Source organism: Apteryx mantelli, chromosome 6, assembly GCF_036417845.1.
Source record: "Apteryx mantelli isolate bAptMan1 chromosome 6, bAptMan1.hap1, whole genome shotgun sequence".
Lineage (NCBI taxonomy): Eukaryota > Metazoa > Chordata > Aves > Apterygiformes > Apterygidae > Apteryx > Apteryx mantelli.
Genome location: NC_089983.1, coordinates 37505528 through 37521644, shown reverse-complemented (window position 1 = coordinate 37521644; position 16117 = coordinate 37505528). Strand labels below are relative to the sequence as shown.

The following is a 16117-nucleotide window of genomic DNA, read 5'->3' as shown; positions in this document are numbered from 1 at the left end:
TGTAACAGGAGCGAAAGGTGTTTAGCATCAGCCGGGATGGGGGGCCAAAGAGGATTCTTCCCTCATTTTGAAATGCTTTTTTTATTCTCATCTTTAGTATGGTGCTGATCGGACGTCCATGGAGATTATCTCCCTCTTCTTCATTTTTCTTCCCTCCCAAAAGACAGTCAACAACCTCAACTCAGTGCAGAAGCCTTGTCTCTGCAGCATTGTGAAAGGGCTGTTTGTTAAACTTAAAGAAGAAAACAACACCTGCTGGTGCTTTTTTGAATCAGGCCCACGCAAATGCATTCTGCTTTTGACTTGTTTTAGAAATAGCTATAGAGCAGCTAGTCCCAAACTAATGTCAGTCTAGTTGGGGCTAGTATCTCCTGTGTATGGTAGACAGCTGGAGGGATGTGAGGAATTCTTCTGTATTAAAGGTCTTCTGACTGCTTGTGCTTCTACAAAGTGCCAAATGATGTGTTCCTCTCATTTCAATTGGTTTATCTTCTGTGGAGCTGCTTCTTCAGCCCCTAGTATTACCCAGAATCTTAGATGTATCACAGGGGCAGTAGACTGTTGAAATGATTGGACTAATGAGCTGCTGCCGTGCAGTAAGGGCTCTGACTGTGTATGTGCTCCACTGACCCCCTAAAACATGACAAGGAATTGTCAGTAGTATCACTGTGTCTCATTTGCAGGTGTTACTGGGGTTTTCATGGTCACTTCAGCCGAGAGGCAGAGCATTTGTATCACACCCTGGAATCCTCCTACCAGAAGGCCCTGCAGTCTCATTTGAAGAACTCTGACAGCATCGTGTCATTGCCACAGTCGGATCGCTCCTCCTCCAGCTCCCAGGAGAGTCTCAAGTAAGTCTGCTGGTGTCACTACCTCTTATTAGTCTAAAGAACTGCAGATAGGTCCATTGAATTGGAGGAAGCCATCGTGTTGCTTTGGGTACCATTTCCATGGTTATGCTTGTGTCTCATTTAGTCATCCTTTAGCCTCAACACTTCTGCTTCCCCAAATTTATTTCCTTTTTAGCTAACAGTGTATTAAAATAGAAAGCCAGGAAAACCCATTACCAGCTTTTAAAAAATCATTATCTTGACTCTATACAATTTTTAGGAGGCTTTTTGTGCTCACACACTGTTAGTCATTGCTTCCAGGTATGCTTGGTTTGAAATTCTTTGTTTAGCATTAATCCTAGAGGTACAAGTTTACCTCTTTCCATATAAGGGGAAAAAAAAAAGACTAAACTACAACCTCCTGATAAAAATTTTAAAATCTGCAAAAAGTGCTCTTAAAAACAAAAAAACAACAAAAAAACCTTGTTCAGGTAATGTACATAGTGTATTTTTTCTTGGTGCTTTTATAAAGAATTTTATGGTGGTGCTGTATTTATGCTTAAACAACAAGCTTTGTTAGTCTGTTCATGTGTATAACTAATTTTCTATTAACTCAACAGTGTACTTGAACAGAGTAGCACTGTTACTGGTGACTCTGAAATACCATTTTTGTTTTAATAAATATTTATATTAACTTCTAGCCGTCCATTGTCTGCCAAAAGAAGTCCTACTGGAAGCACTGCATCTAGAGGTGAGAATAGGAGCTGGGAAAAATGCAGTGGGGTGTTACTGAGGAAACATGATGAAGTAGAACAAGAATTTCGGACAACTTAATGTGCAAAGGACAATTTTGATCACTGTTTAATGCTCCTTAAAAATGATACCTTATTACATAAAACTTTTGAATTGGTTCTGGGTCATATGCCTCATTCTGTACATTGACTGCTGACATAATGGTGCTTTTGAAAGTTGATAAATCTGTTTTTGCTTGTGCCTCTGAAGGGAAGGCTAGAAAGGCTTGAGAATCACAGCCAAGGTAGGTTATTTAGCTGTGCAGCAGCTGGAGTAAACTGCTGCTGAAGCTAGGACATACAGCTACATGGACTGGTTGTCCAGTAAGCTTTATTTTTTTTCTCTCGTTTATTTTCTGTGGTTTCAGTATTTATTGGAGACGACATCTGCACACAAGTCCTACAGTGTTAAATTCCACCTGTTGTTAATCTGTTTGGAATATTTAGGTGCAGCCAAGATGGCTAATGTTACTTCACCATAGGAGACTTAAGTGCAATGACACAATGGGAATGTGTAAGAATGAATCTTTTTAGTAGCTATGCTTATTTTTCTTACTCCATATACCCAAGCCTATATATCTCTGACCTCTATATTGCCAAGTACAGACAACTGTTCTGTCTTTACTAAATGCTTGCAGTAATCTGAAAAGTAGATTTTAATACAGAATATAACACACAGTGCCTTGGTCAGATGTAGAAGAAAGCATATTCTCTTCTACCAACACTAAGATTGGGTTCTAGCTGGCTTGTGCATATAATACATCCTATTGAGACTTTTGATTCAAGGTGAGGTTGAGATAGAGCTTATTTGATTATGCACACACAGATAAATGTTTTCAGCTGAATAGACGAGCCTCAAACTTAAGAGGGGAAACATCAACAAGTGAGGTGGTTGGAAGGATGTTAGCAGAACCTCCAGCAAAGCGTAGGACCTGGGCTAATTGACCTGCAGGTCTGTTTTGGCCAGCTGCTTACCAGCTGATGATGGGTGTTGTGGCTGAGTGTTCTCAGCTAGGTCCTGTTAGAAATTCCTGTGTTATTTACCTTGGCAGCTTTTTTGATCTCAGTGTCTAGGCTAGTATCTGATAAAAATTTTTAGAGGTGACTCTGGGTCAGCATTGAAATATCTTTGCAGGCAGGGTGCAGAAGCCCATCTTGTCCTGATAAGGCAGCCTTAGATGAGGTATTCCAGTGCCAGCATAAAGCTGTGCAGAGAGCCCACAATAAAAACAGTATACTAAATTGCTTGACAGACCATTTTGAAGCACACAGCTCAAAAAATTAATCTTGATTCTTTATTTTGTTTCACACCCCCATCTGCAGCATCTACAGTAAGTACAAAATCTGTGTCAACACCAGGATCTCTGCAGCGATCCCGCAGTGATGTTGACGTGAACGCAGCAGCTAGTGCCAAGTCAAAAGTGACATCTGGAGCATCTACCCCCTTCAGTTCTGCTGCAGCCTTGCCCCCAGGCTCATATGCATCACTAGGTAAATCTACATATTCTTCTACAGTTGCAGTTAGTTTTCTTTACTACCAGGAAGTGCCTAGGTAGTTTGGTTTGAATATTAAACTCTAATTAGAGAAGCATATCTCTGAGATACCTACCAGCTCTCCATCATCAGGACATGGTCTCTGCACTTTGGGATTAAGGTAAAAACTTGCAAAGGTATATAATACTTACAAGCACTCTTTTTTTTTTTTTTTTTTTAGTCGCTTTGATAGTCTTTCTCTGTCTCACTTTTCTTTCTGGGGAAAAAGTTACTATTCTGCTTCTGTGATACTGTCGAGGAGAATACTTTTCAATTCCTTTCTGACGTGTCACCTCCTTCTCTTCCTTCCCTCCTTCCCTGAGACTGGTTTTCCATGGTTCATTTTATGCTTTGCATACTACATCTTGGTTGAGTTTGATCACTTTCTCTTTTACAAAACAGAAAAGAGTTGTAGAAGTTAGGGAGGAATTAGGCCTTTTCATTTCACTATACAGTAAGGACATAACTATCCATTCCTTAGGCTGGCTCTGTTTGGATTATAACCGTGTTATGTTGTTTTCTCTAAGCACTGTACGGCATTGTCAGGTGCCCCCATTTTTCTGAGGACAAAGTTTGTATTTGACTCTTTTCTTCTGGAGGTGTGCTGTTGCCACCTGGCTGAAGGAGGAAATGCAAGGTGGTGATTGACAGTATGTTCTTAGCTTCAACTTGGTTTCATGAGCCTAGGTGTGTCCCAGACAGTGCTGAGCACCTGAGCTGGTTTCTCATTCTGCTGGTTTCATACTGATCTAATTCCAAAGTTTTCACTGATTTATCTTTATAAGAGTGAAGAGAATTAGATGCCTGGTTGGTATCAGAATCACTGATCCTGATTTAAGCTGTGTAGATTAAGCCTTTACTGAATCAGATGAAAAGTACTTCTCCTTAGTGTAGAGCATTTATTCTTTAGTCTGATGTGAAAACGTTTTGTGAATTATATAGGATGCTTTCTATAGATTCCTTTTACAAATAGGTTTCTCTTGCATCTAAAATCTTTTATCTTGGCTTAAATCTGTTGGTTGTATTTGGTTCAGAAGTTGTGTGATAGTTTTTATCATGGTTTAAGTTGATTGTTCATTCTTGATGCATTGCAGTGAAAACTTAATACAGATTATGGAGCTGGTTGCATATAAGTGTGTTTTCAAAGCTTCCAATTGCAGCCATTTTTAGTTGCTCTATATACTGGCTTCAGTGGCAAAACCGCTTTAAGACAGTCCTATGTCATGAGGAAGAGGGGAGTAGAGGGGAATGAACTGTTGAAGCTGGCTTTGCTTCTTGCCAGAGGACTGTGAATAGAGTGTCAGCCTCACGCTTAAGGCAGACTGTAGGAGAAAATGCAGCAAATGCACTCTGCTTGTTTCTTTAAATAATGCAAACATATGGTTATACCTGAAGGATTCTGTTCCCCTTTGAACTAGTAAGGAAGTTTGTTACCTACGTATTTCCATGAAAGTAATGTTGAGACAAGCAAAATGGGATTTAGCAAAGTTTAGTGTTATTGTAGGATTTAAAAAAAACTTAAATATGTTCTCCAGATGCTTCAAGCTTTGATTTGCTGCTTAATCAAACTTCCTTTTCCCTTTCATTTCTCTGTTTGTACTGATTCTTCCCTATTAATCCTTTCCTTATTTTTTTTTTTTTTAATTTGCCTAAAGATGGTACTACCACTAAAACCGAGGGTAAGCAGTCTCTCTGTGTAACTGAGGTGTGTCTACAGTCGTACCACCCCTACCTGGTCTCTGTTCTCAGTGTTATCTGGTTCTCATCTGTGTTCACTGGTGATCTGCATGAAGTGTTGCATGGTTGTTCTGCTCATTTTGATGCCATGGGGTTATTCTTCCCTTCCTCTCCGAGCTCTTGCCTGCTAATAGGCACTATTCTGGTGTTATGGCTGACTTCTGATCACAGTGTTGTATGTGGGTCTCCGTATTTAAAAAGGTGCTTTTGGTTGAAGGTGACCTGCGCACAGATAAAAAAAAGGGCTTGTGTTTTCCAGCTCCACGATGTGTAAAGGTTTGCTGTGTTTTTCCATCCAAAGCTCAGGTCTCAACTGCCAAATGCTTTCAGGAGGAGACTGGGCAGCAAGAGGTGATCACATGGCAGAAAAATGAGGGCAGTAAACAATGATCTCTAGGGAAGGAATATTTATTCATCCTCTTTAAACCTGAGCACTCTCTTTTTCTTGATAACTGTCTAAGTAAGATGGCATATATCTAAGACAGTTGAAGGAAAAGCTTTTTTTCAAGAGAAGGCACACTGAGCCTAGTAGTTTGGGAGGGCTCCCAGTCCGGTTCTCTGGCTCTTTGTCAAAGCTTGTTCTTTATTTCTCACTTCTCAAGCAAAAAAGATCACTGGGAAATCACTTTTGAGGTAGACAGGGATTGAAAACAAGGCCTCCTTACGCATAATGAAGAGGAAACCCCCCTACAAGCCCATTTTTTCCTGTTGCAAGTCTCTTCTCAAGGGATCTGTTACTGTCTTGTGGGACCGTGTTCATCTCCTCGCTTGTAGTAGAATGTGGTGTTCTGAGAAGTGCCACCGTGTTGTTGTGGGGTGTGTGGTTTCTTCCCTCCTATTACTGATGCATTGATTTATTATTTAGAGGGAAAGGCTTCTACCATCTCCTGAACTGGCATTTAATTTCAGTGTTGATAAACGAACTGGCTCTTAATCATAGGCAAGTGTTTATGCTTTGATCTGTCAGCGATAAGGAATATGAAGTCAGCTTAAGCACCTATATTTCTAAATCAAAGGCAAATTGGATGAAAATTCCAAACTGATACAGACTTTAGCTTCCTTACTCATTGCTGACTCTTCTTTTTCTCTTCTTCCCTTCTCCTCAGTTCTCAAACCTTTCTAGTTTCAGCCTAACTTTGGAAATTTGAGTGTTAATGTTATGCAGCTCTTTAAAATGCTCTCCTAGGCTGTAAGTAACATTTGTGGAGGGCTGTTCCAACAGCCATCCTCTGAAATACCTTTATTTTTAGTTTATTAAATGCTTTGTTGTCGTAATGCAAAGGCTTTTTGGTTGGCTTGTTTCAATTCAGCTACTTTGGAAGCAGTCAGACTTGGTTTAAAAAAAGAAAAATTGTAATAAAACCCAGCAAGTCACTTGAGAGGTGGGAATTTTGAGATGAACTTTCAGAAATGGGGTTTGCCATTTCCTTCATGTTAGAAAACTGCATCTCATCTCCTCCTTTTTGCTGGAGGATTCTCTGGGGTGAGGATGGGGATCAGGGAGGATTGTAACAACGGGGCACACTTGGAACCTGAGCGCTTGAAGGATGAGTTTAATCAGTATGTTTGAAACTCTTCATCGTCTCTGGTTTCCTTTGAGACAGTTGAGGGGAAAAACAGCCTTTGTTCAGGGTTCAGTGTGTCCTTCAGAGGTGGGCCAAGGTCTTCTGCCAATTCTCTAATCTTTCAGAGTTGGTCAGTAACTACAGGGAAGGCAAAACTATATTTTTGACATAAATGTAAAAATTAAGTAAAGGAAGAAAATAGAGAAAAAGCCCCTTGCTCTGAAAAAAACCATGTGTACATGAGAGATGCATGTCAAACATAAAAGGCAGAAATTCCATCTTCTCCCATCCCCCTTTTATGCAGGTCACCTGTAAGTAACTAATTTAAGAGCAAATCCCTGTGGCTTTGTGTGGTTCAGTTTATTAAATTTGCAGTCTGGTTCCCATCACGGCTTTCTGCAGCTGCAGTGTAAAAGTTCGGCACCTTTCCCTCCGACGGGAGCCAGCATTGTGCTAACTTGGCAGTTCCCATCTGCTTTGCCCTCAGTCTTCCCTCTGTTTTGTTTTTGAGCCAGGCATCTCAAAACAGGAGCAGGATAAAAGTGGGTTATGCCAGTGGCAAGAATATAAGCTAACAGCGAAGCGTCAGGCCTTTGGTTTTAGGTATGGTCAGCTTAGTTGGAAAACACCGATGAAATGCACTTCTTTATAGAAAGGTGGCATAAATCTATATACAGCTTAAATCCCTGTAGGTCTGGCTGGCTGTGCTGCAAGGCTGTGCCTTCATGCAGTGCACAGTTACATCTTCATTGTGCAGGCCCCTCATATATGGATCTCTTGAACTTCATTGTGTAGGCAGAAAGTTTGTGAGATTTAAGTGCTTATAGTCTTGATCAATACTTACAGATAGTGCTATGCAAGTAGCAATTGTGTTCTAAGTAATCTTTAAGTTATACCTGATTAAAAGGAAACCTCGGACAAAATTTCTGCTTATTTTACCAGGAACCAATTTTTCAAGGAATATTTAAAAGAGGTGCATTATGTTGGCCCTCAGAACAGAATGGTTCGGAGCTTGATTTGCGTTGCAGGAAGGGCCACTAATGGATCTCAGTTGTGGGAGCGGTTGTCAGTAGGTCTGTTATTGCCCAGTTGGAGTTGTCTTGTCCTCTTTACAGAAGCTTCTAGCTTATAGTTTCATCTTACTGTCTTCCTTTTCCAGCACCCAGCTGTACTAATGCAAAGTTTTCTTCCCCTGAAGAAAATCCCTATTAATGTTGTGTGAAGATTTCTCAGATGTTTATCAGAATTACAAAATTCATCTCAAAAGAGCCTCAAATGCCTTATGGAAGTACTGGATCTGGGAGGACACAAATAACTTGTTTCTCTTGGTTTCAAAATAGTGAAGTTTAACCTTCCCGCATAGGCAAATTCTGCTTCACCTTCAGTTCCAAAGTCAGGAAATTGGAAGCTGAATTGTCTGTAAGTGTTTTGAAAGAATAGTGCTTGATCTGTTGAGGCAGGTTCTATTTTCAGAATTTGAAATTGGATTCTAAATACTGTAATTTTTAGGATACTGTGAAGGGACTGTCTTGCGTACACATGTATTTTTGGTTTGGTGGCAGATATTTCCTTGTTTTACTGTTGATCATGAGAAACAGTTCACTTCCAAATCCTTTGCTTCCCATCTCACACAGTCACCTTTCTTTTGATTTCACTGTATTTTTCACACATCGGACCTCACTGATGTTTGCCAGTATGTGATTTGCAGAATAATGCCTCCGTAGCAAATGCCTTTGTTATCCCTTACATTCATACTTGATACTTCATTTACTAAGGAGTCTGATTTCCACTATAGGTTAGATATGGTTTCTGACAATGCTTCAGCATGTTCAGACATTGAAGGTCTCTTATATTTTGCAAGCAGATAATAGGATTGAGAATGTGGATTTATTTCAATAAATAAAACATGTGCTTTAGAGAACAGGTAGTGGATTATTGTGCTCACTTTTTTTGCATTTGAGAATTTGGTTCATCGTTTTCCCTACTGTGATATCTTGAAGCCTCAGTTAGAGTCTATCTTTGAAGCAAAGGATCAGTTGAGGGGAAAAAAAGGATTTGTAAAGATTGCAATTTCTGTTATTTTTCTTCCCTTTTTTTCTTCCCCAAGTGAGCATAAAGACAAGCCTTTCCCAAGAGGGGGGAGCATAAATACCAGGCTGTCCTGAAACTAGCAAGTTTTAAAACAAACGAGATTGGCAGATCTTTCCCACAGTCAGAGGCATAATTTTTAACAGTTTTTTTTTTATTATTCATTAGAAAAGAAAATCTTTGACTTATTATGGTTTTCAGCTATCTTAGGCTCAAAAAGAGAGGTCTGTTCAGTCAGATGTGGAGCTTTAACAAAGGCTTTGGAAATAACAAAAAGTCCTAAGAAAGCAGAGTTCCTGTTTCCTTCTCTGCCTCAAAGCTCGCTCTTGTTCTCACTGAGCTTAATAGGACTAAGCTTAAGCAAAAACTTCAAGGCTTGGCCCAGGAGTTTGAGCATGGTAGCTTAAACTGAAAGACTCAGGTAATAGGTTTCTCTGCTCTCTTGGTCTCTTTGCAGGTGCTGACTTTTGACTTTACCTGGCGGCAAAGCCAACGTGCGTTCTGTGCCTGCTCGTGCAGGGCGATGGGGCGGCACTGGTGTGCGTTTGCTTTGGAGGCGGCTCTCTCGCAAAACCCAGAGAGCGGCGTGCTGAGAGCTTGTGTGCCCACGCGCGATTTCGCAGTGACACAGCTGGGGGTTCCTAGAGGCTCCTGCAGGAGTGTGTGTGTGTGGGGGTTGTTTTGTTTTGTTTTTTTCCCCCCTTTCTCCAAATGGGGTGGGGGAACCCAGTGCTGAGGAGCCTAAATGCCCTAACCTGATCCGTGGAGACACCATTGCCATCCCAGTGCTTCTGCATAACTTGTGTGTGGTTGCAGGTATAATTACTCACAGCATGGCACTGATAACAGTTGTGGAGCTGTTACGTAGCCTTTCTAGGCTATTTGAAAGCCACTTTCTTCGTGGTGCGGTGTGCAGGCTGGCTCTCACAAAGCCTGAGTACTGGGAGGTGGAGGTGCTTTAGTATCAGTGCAGAGGAGCTAAGAAGCTTCTTGCAATGTAAAAATACATCACAGAATCTTTCTTTGCTTGTTCCTTTAAATCTAGTAAGATTCTTTTTTTCTTTTTTTTTTTTTAATACAATGTGGGACATCTGAAACTTGACTCTGATCCACTGATTGTTATAAAAATGTCTGACTTTAAAAAATAAAAACAAAAAAAACTTTAAGAAAGATTTCTAAACACAAAGCACTCATATGGAGTCTTTCAAAATACTTTCTTTACCAGCAGCAGTGTCATATGTCAAGTTTAGATCAAGGGCTTTTTTTCATGGAAATGCTTTTATGGTTTTTGGAAACTGGTTGGGGCACTCTTTATCCTTTTGCTATACTGCTGTTGTCAGGATACAGTAATTCTTTTAAGAGGAGCAGAAAAATGGTGGTTATAAAATATGGATTGCTGCCTCTATGGTTTGGACTGATATGGAAACAAAGCCACTGAAAGCAAAGAAGTTCTGTGAGGGGGAGGGTTTGCTTGAGTGTGGTTTTTTTTTTTTTTTTTTAAGTCTGAATAACTTGCCCATTATGTTTTTCTGGTTAGTCTTGCTTGAAATTAATTATTCTGTCTGGGGTAAAATGATAAAGCCACACAGATAATTTTACGTGCAAATAACTATTGGATGTGAATGCAGACTCTTATTTGCAGGTTATATAACACCATTAAGAGAATGTAGTAGACATTTGTGTTGTATAGATGAATATCTATTTGTATGTGCTATGATATAATATATGTTAAAATCCTTGAGATTTTCAAGCCAGATAGATTCATCTTACATTATTGTAAAGTGAATAGTTCTTGGACATCATAAGGCTAATTTAAAAATTGTGACTGGGTGTGTAAAAGAAGGCAGAGAGAGAGTTGATCACAAAGCTATAAAATGATAGTGTTGTAGAGGTAAGTTGTTAATGTACGAAACATCTCGGATCCCCCTCCAGGTTTTTTTTTTTTTTTTTATATCTCATATAGATTTGCCTAAAGCGATTTTGAGTTCTGTTTGGTCTTTCCCCCCCCCCCCCCCACACACACACACACAGCTAAAAACTGTATTTCGATAGGGAAAATTAAGAATCTTTTTTTTCTTGAACAGTAACTTTGAATCATTTATTTTGAATCATTTAGCATGCTGTAAGAAAGACTATCTGTGTTAAAAATACACATTTTTAACAGTAAGAAAATATCACTTTGGAAAGCATATTGACAGTTTGTGTTTCAAGGAATACATATGAGCAATATCAGAAGGCATTCTTTCCTTGTAACTGCGGGAAGAATTTTTCCCAGAATTTGAGAGGCCATTTTTTCTCTTGTTTTACTTTATCCTATAGACTTTAAAAAATGAAGTACTCCAAAGGTGAGCTGTTACTGTGCTATCGCAATATTTGTACCTTTACATCCTTTTTGTGTATGAAACCACGATGCTGTCCTTTGTGTTGCAGTAAATTCAGAATGAATTTAGGTCGAGCTGTTAAACGTGCCCCATGGTGGACTCATGAATAGAAGTTGGGAATGTCATGAATTTCTGATTTCTGCCCATTCCTGTTGTCATTTGCACAATGCTGGGACAGCTGCTGCTTCTTCAGGTCCAGTAAAGTATTAGTTCAAACACTCATCAGTCTCTTCAGAAGGATGAGAAAGCCAATATGTGTATTGGCATGTTTGTTCCTCCTGTTTGAGAGGAACCCTTCGTTCTGCGTTTTGACACCTATTAGACCAAAAATCAGTGGTAAAACCTACCAGTCAAAAAAGGTTCACACATTGATTTAATTTGGGCCTTTGGTTTAGTTTTCTTTCTTAAAGTTCAGAAAACGTTGGGGTCAAAAACCAAACTTGGTTTCTCTTTATATACTGGTTTTAGCTTTGTTTCATAAACACGGGACAGTCATTTATTACATATTGTCCCAGTTTCCTCCGTGTTCTTGGTCATCTGATGACAAAGTGAAAAACTGATTTTGTAGATGCAGGAAGAACATAAAATTTTAAGGACCTTGAGAAGCCTGTACTTTTTTTTTTTTTTTTTAATCACCCCCTTCCCACCCATTTTGTCAGGTGGGTCAACCCCTGGCACAGACACATCACTAAACGTGTTTTTCAATACTGTCTGTTACTTTGCCTTGGTTTTCAGCTGAGTTACTGCCCAGTACTTTCTACAATGCTGAGGCTTTTTGTGTTTTGGAAGGAGAGGTAGTTATTTCCATTGCCATTTCTTAAAACTGCTCAGGTTTAACATGTTTTCTTACTATTTTGTACTCCAGCTGCCGCCAGTGATGCCCTACTGATGTGAGAAACATTAGGTGGTGGCAATGCTGGCTTCTTTCCAAGAGTGTGAGGTCCTTCTGGCTCCTTCCCCATGTGTGCCTGCCCCATCCCGTGGGGGGCTTGGGGTGCAAGCCCCTCATCTGTGGCTGACCAAGTGTTTGCCCACCCTGCGAGGGGTGGAATGGGTCAGCCAAGAGCTCGAGGGCTGGTCTGGGTTGTGCATCAGGCTGCCACTTTCGATGGGGCAGATGGTGTCCAAGGGCGGAGGAGATCTGCAGCCTGGCTGAATGCCTCAGCGTAGGTGGGCAGCCTTGCTGCGAATCCACATGGGCATGCTCAGAGCTAGTTTAGTTGAGCTGGTGGTTAAAATGCAGTTTGTTACACGTTCTCCCGGTGTTGTGCTAGTGTTTTCTTCTATGTCATGTCTACGGATAATTGTTTGACTGTAAATATGTTACCTTTCAAAGCTGACTGAGCTTGTTTTAAAGCTTGATGCTGTTTGAGAAGGGTCTGAAAAACAGTTGTCTTTTCCTTCTTCTGCCAGCAAGTCTAGGTTTTCTCCTCAAAGTTAAGCATTTCTTTGTCACTTTGTGTCTATCAAAAATAAACAAGCCATGTTATGAATATCTTGAGAGCTGAGGTAGAAGACGAGAGCTCTCGATCCATTCAGGCTGGGCTGCTTGCCATCATCTCGTCCTGCATGTATACCTTATGTGAAGTGCTATTTTTTTTGGGGGGGTGAGAAATGTATGTGTCTCTGTTTATATTGCCATCTGTATGTTTATGGTGGAGACGTAGGGTGGGAGATAAATTTCTATAACTGATAGATTCAGTTGCCTAGAATATTCTCTTACCTGTTTCCTTTTTTCCTTTTATTATTGTGCCTGCAACTTGAAATCATCCTCTGAATGCAGGGTAGCACTGGCATCAGTCCTGAGAAACAACTTCAGATTTGGCTGAGAACTGAGTTGCTGAAGAGTGCTGAGGGAGATTTTCTTTGTGCTCCTCTTAATTATCATTTCTTTCCCATTAACTAGAGACAGATAACTGAACCTTAGCACTGGAAAGAACATTCTGTAGGAAACAGCCCAGCCCCGGGAAGGGGATGAACTGATGACCTTGTAGAGGTTTTCTAGCTCAAATTTCTGTGGCTTTTTCATGAAGAAAGAACAGAAAAAGGAGCAAGAGCACTTTGAGACTTTGTATTCGTTCTCTGCTTAAATAAAGGGCAGACACATGGAATCTTTTTTTCCACAATGTTGATTGTGTTAAATGGGGCTCTCCATTACAAGTAAAGTTACACTGATGTAGGGATAAATATGTCAGATCTGTAAACAGCAAGGAAAACTGAATGAGAGCAGGAGGGACCTGAAATGACTGTGTAGTCAGACTGCGCTGACGGACTCCGTGGTGCATGCCACCGTGCACACGTCGATCGGGTTATAAAGCACCAGGCTGCCGCTTGGACATCCCAGCGATGGAATTTGTGGGGGCATCTGTCATGCCCATCTCCGAAAGGGGGATCGCCTTGTCACAAAGTAATGATTGGATGTAGGAAGTGGCATTTAGGAGACTGAAACTTTTGTTTATCCTTTTGTAAAGGAATTACTGTAGAGCAGAAGCAAAGGCTGTAGTGAGAGGTAATATTTTATTTATCATACCAGCTGATAGCATTGCAGAAAGCAAAGAGGTTTTTTGGATTAATGGTCCTTCACTCTGTTTCCCGTCACTACTCCTCTATCTCAGCCAGGCTAGTGAAAGATGTTGCTTCTCCCCATGAAACTTTTCTTTTGTACCTTAGTTGATTGTGGGTGTAACAACGCTACTAGTGTAGAACAGACAGTGTTTTGGACTGTTGCCTTTGGAAGAAACCTGTTAACAGTCTGGTTTTCTTTGCCTTCCTCCAGGTCGGATTCGTACAAGGAGACAGAGCTCTGGCAGTGCCACAAGCGTCACTTCAACACCTGCTGACACCCGAGGCCGCAGCCGGGCTAAAGTAGTTTCACAGTCCCAGCGTAAGAAGTGTTTTATTTTGGAGGGGAGGAGAAAAACTGTTATTAATTCTTTTCTCCCGTGTTATGGTAGCATTTGGCTGAGAATTGAGCTCACCTCTGCTAAGTAGATTGCTACTGGGACATGTAACAAAAGGAATCCCTATTCAGCAAGCTTTCAGTGTATATTTTTGCTGACAAATGAGGCCCCAAATTCAAGTGCTTAGTTGTCACCGAGTTACTGCTTTTTCACCTGTTGCACAGCAGAATTGCAGATTGCTGTGAAGCATAGGACTAAATAACTTCTGCTGGGTCCCTCGAGATGTCCTCTATGTCTGTAGCTGAGTGCTGTCTCTTGGGTTCTTGCCCTGCCAAGCTTCTCTTGCTTATATTATTGTATTTCTGTATGTGTAAAGCGTGAGCTGTCTAAGTTAATGTGTGATTTAGCATCAATTTAAAATAAGACATTACCCCTTTTGTGTAGGTATGGGGGAGAGGACTCTGCCATCTGATTCACATGGCACATCTGTGCTTTCTGGCTTCCTTGCATGGCGTGGTTTCCCCCTAGGAGCCATACATACAGTGCCACATATTTGTCATGTGTATCTAAGAATTTTGTCACTCAGACTTTAAAAGGATTTGGGAGCAGGGAGAAACTGCTCATTTCTGAGGACACTCAAGCTTGTGGGTGAGAAGAGATGGGGCTTGTGGAGAGACCTGTTTGTTCTGAGGACTTGTCTTGCTTTGTACCCTTATTTAAAAGCCCTCATCTGTTCATGCTGTCATTGCTTTGCTCTGTCGGCTGGAGGGATGGGGAAGCAGTTTATAGCATTACATTAGGCTGGGGCAGTTGAAGAGAAAAGTACTATATTCAAGATGGGGCCAAATGGAAATCTTTATACTGAGGTCACGAAGGAATTTGGACTCTGGTGCTCTGATCTAAATTCATTCCTACAGTTTACACTGTAAAACTGATCAAAAATGAGAAATGGCCTTTTTTCCTGATTTCAGTTTAGTGAAGAATGGTTAGATCGGATGAAAGAACTCTCAATGTAGTTAAAGAACAGTTGAATATCCAAAAGTTATAAACACTATTTAGTGCTTAATTTTTTATAGAATGTTTTATGACATGTTAGGTGGTCACATCTGAGCCTGATGCCCTGGTCTAGTTTGAATCCTGATTCCAGCCTAGCCCATCCAGATGTGATCTTTATCTCCTAGGCCAAACATTGTATGAAATAAGCTATGAATCAAGTATAATCACAGGACCAAATTCTCTGTCCACACAGTGGATAACCCTGTTTCAATTTTTCAGACTGGGCTGGGGTATAATTTACAGCAGAATTTGGGTCTACGTACTTGGTTGATGTTTCCCTAAGAAGCTGATCAGCCTAAAAACTGTCGGTTGCATCTGTGCATTAACCCACTGCATTCTGCAGAGGCTTTCGGAGTGACGTGTTTGTGAAGAAATCTGTCTGCGTTGTGTATAACATAAGCTGCATGCTGAACGCTGTATTGTCTTGCTGTCTTTTAATCCACTTTTTGCCTGTCCTTTGGTCTGCCCTCATAATCAAGGATCCAGATCAGCTAATCCTGCTGGTGGTAAGAAACATTTTCCCTTTCTTGCTTTCTCACATTATTTCCTTCATGTTTTTTTAGCTGCTAAACTTGTAGGTTCCCTCTCCCCTGACACTCTATCAGAGGCTTAAAAAGCATTTTCTTAAAGTTAGAAAACTAAATGTATATGGTAAATGATTTAGTAATCAAACATGGTAAATGTACATTGTGTATAGAAGCAGGCTTATTGCTGTAAGCATTGTGGTGAAGTTCCTGCAGCTTAAACCCCAGGTGCTAAATTCTTCTTCCAGTTATTTCAGTGCAGTGCAGTGTTGACACCCGTGAGATTGCAGCAGTGTAACTGAGAGGCTTATTTGGCTTTCAGGGTGTGAATGCTGTGCATGTGACTGGCATCTGTCACAAGTATTCTCACCCAGCACCGCATGCAGCGTTGGGAATACATGATTTGATTGCTTCAGATTGCTTTGTGCAAAAAATTGGAAGGGGCAAGTAATTTGAACTAATATCAGTTATGCTATTTTCCATCAAATTAATAAAATTGCATACAGTCTTAAATTAAGACAGAGAAAAGTCTTTGACTCTTACTAGTCATAACAGTATTCTGGAACTGAAATTTCTTCTTGAGATTTGTGGATACTTTTTAGAAAGAGAGCAGCATGAATATTAGTTCAGAATGTGAGCTTGCAAGAGTATGTTTTTGTAGCCTTTTCACAGTATGCTTTTCCTGACTGTTTTAGCAAATAAATGAGCGTCA

At 40.5% G+C, this 16117-nt stretch overlaps 1 protein-coding gene across 1 annotated transcript in view; it reads left to right on the top strand.

Moving 5' to 3' along the window:
• The window catches only part of CLASP1 (cytoplasmic linker associated protein 1), a 197316-nt gene that overhangs the window by 106064 nt on the left and 75135 nt on the right, over positions 1-16117 (top strand). The window contains exons 17-20 of the mRNA XM_067299284.1: positions 684-851; positions 1532-1581; positions 2945-3112; positions 13702-13809. Coding sequence (XP_067155385.1) covers positions 684-851; positions 1532-1581; positions 2945-3112; positions 13702-13809 — 494 coding nt within the window. The remainder of the gene's footprint in view (positions 1-683; positions 852-1531; positions 1582-2944; positions 3113-13701; positions 13810-16117) is intronic.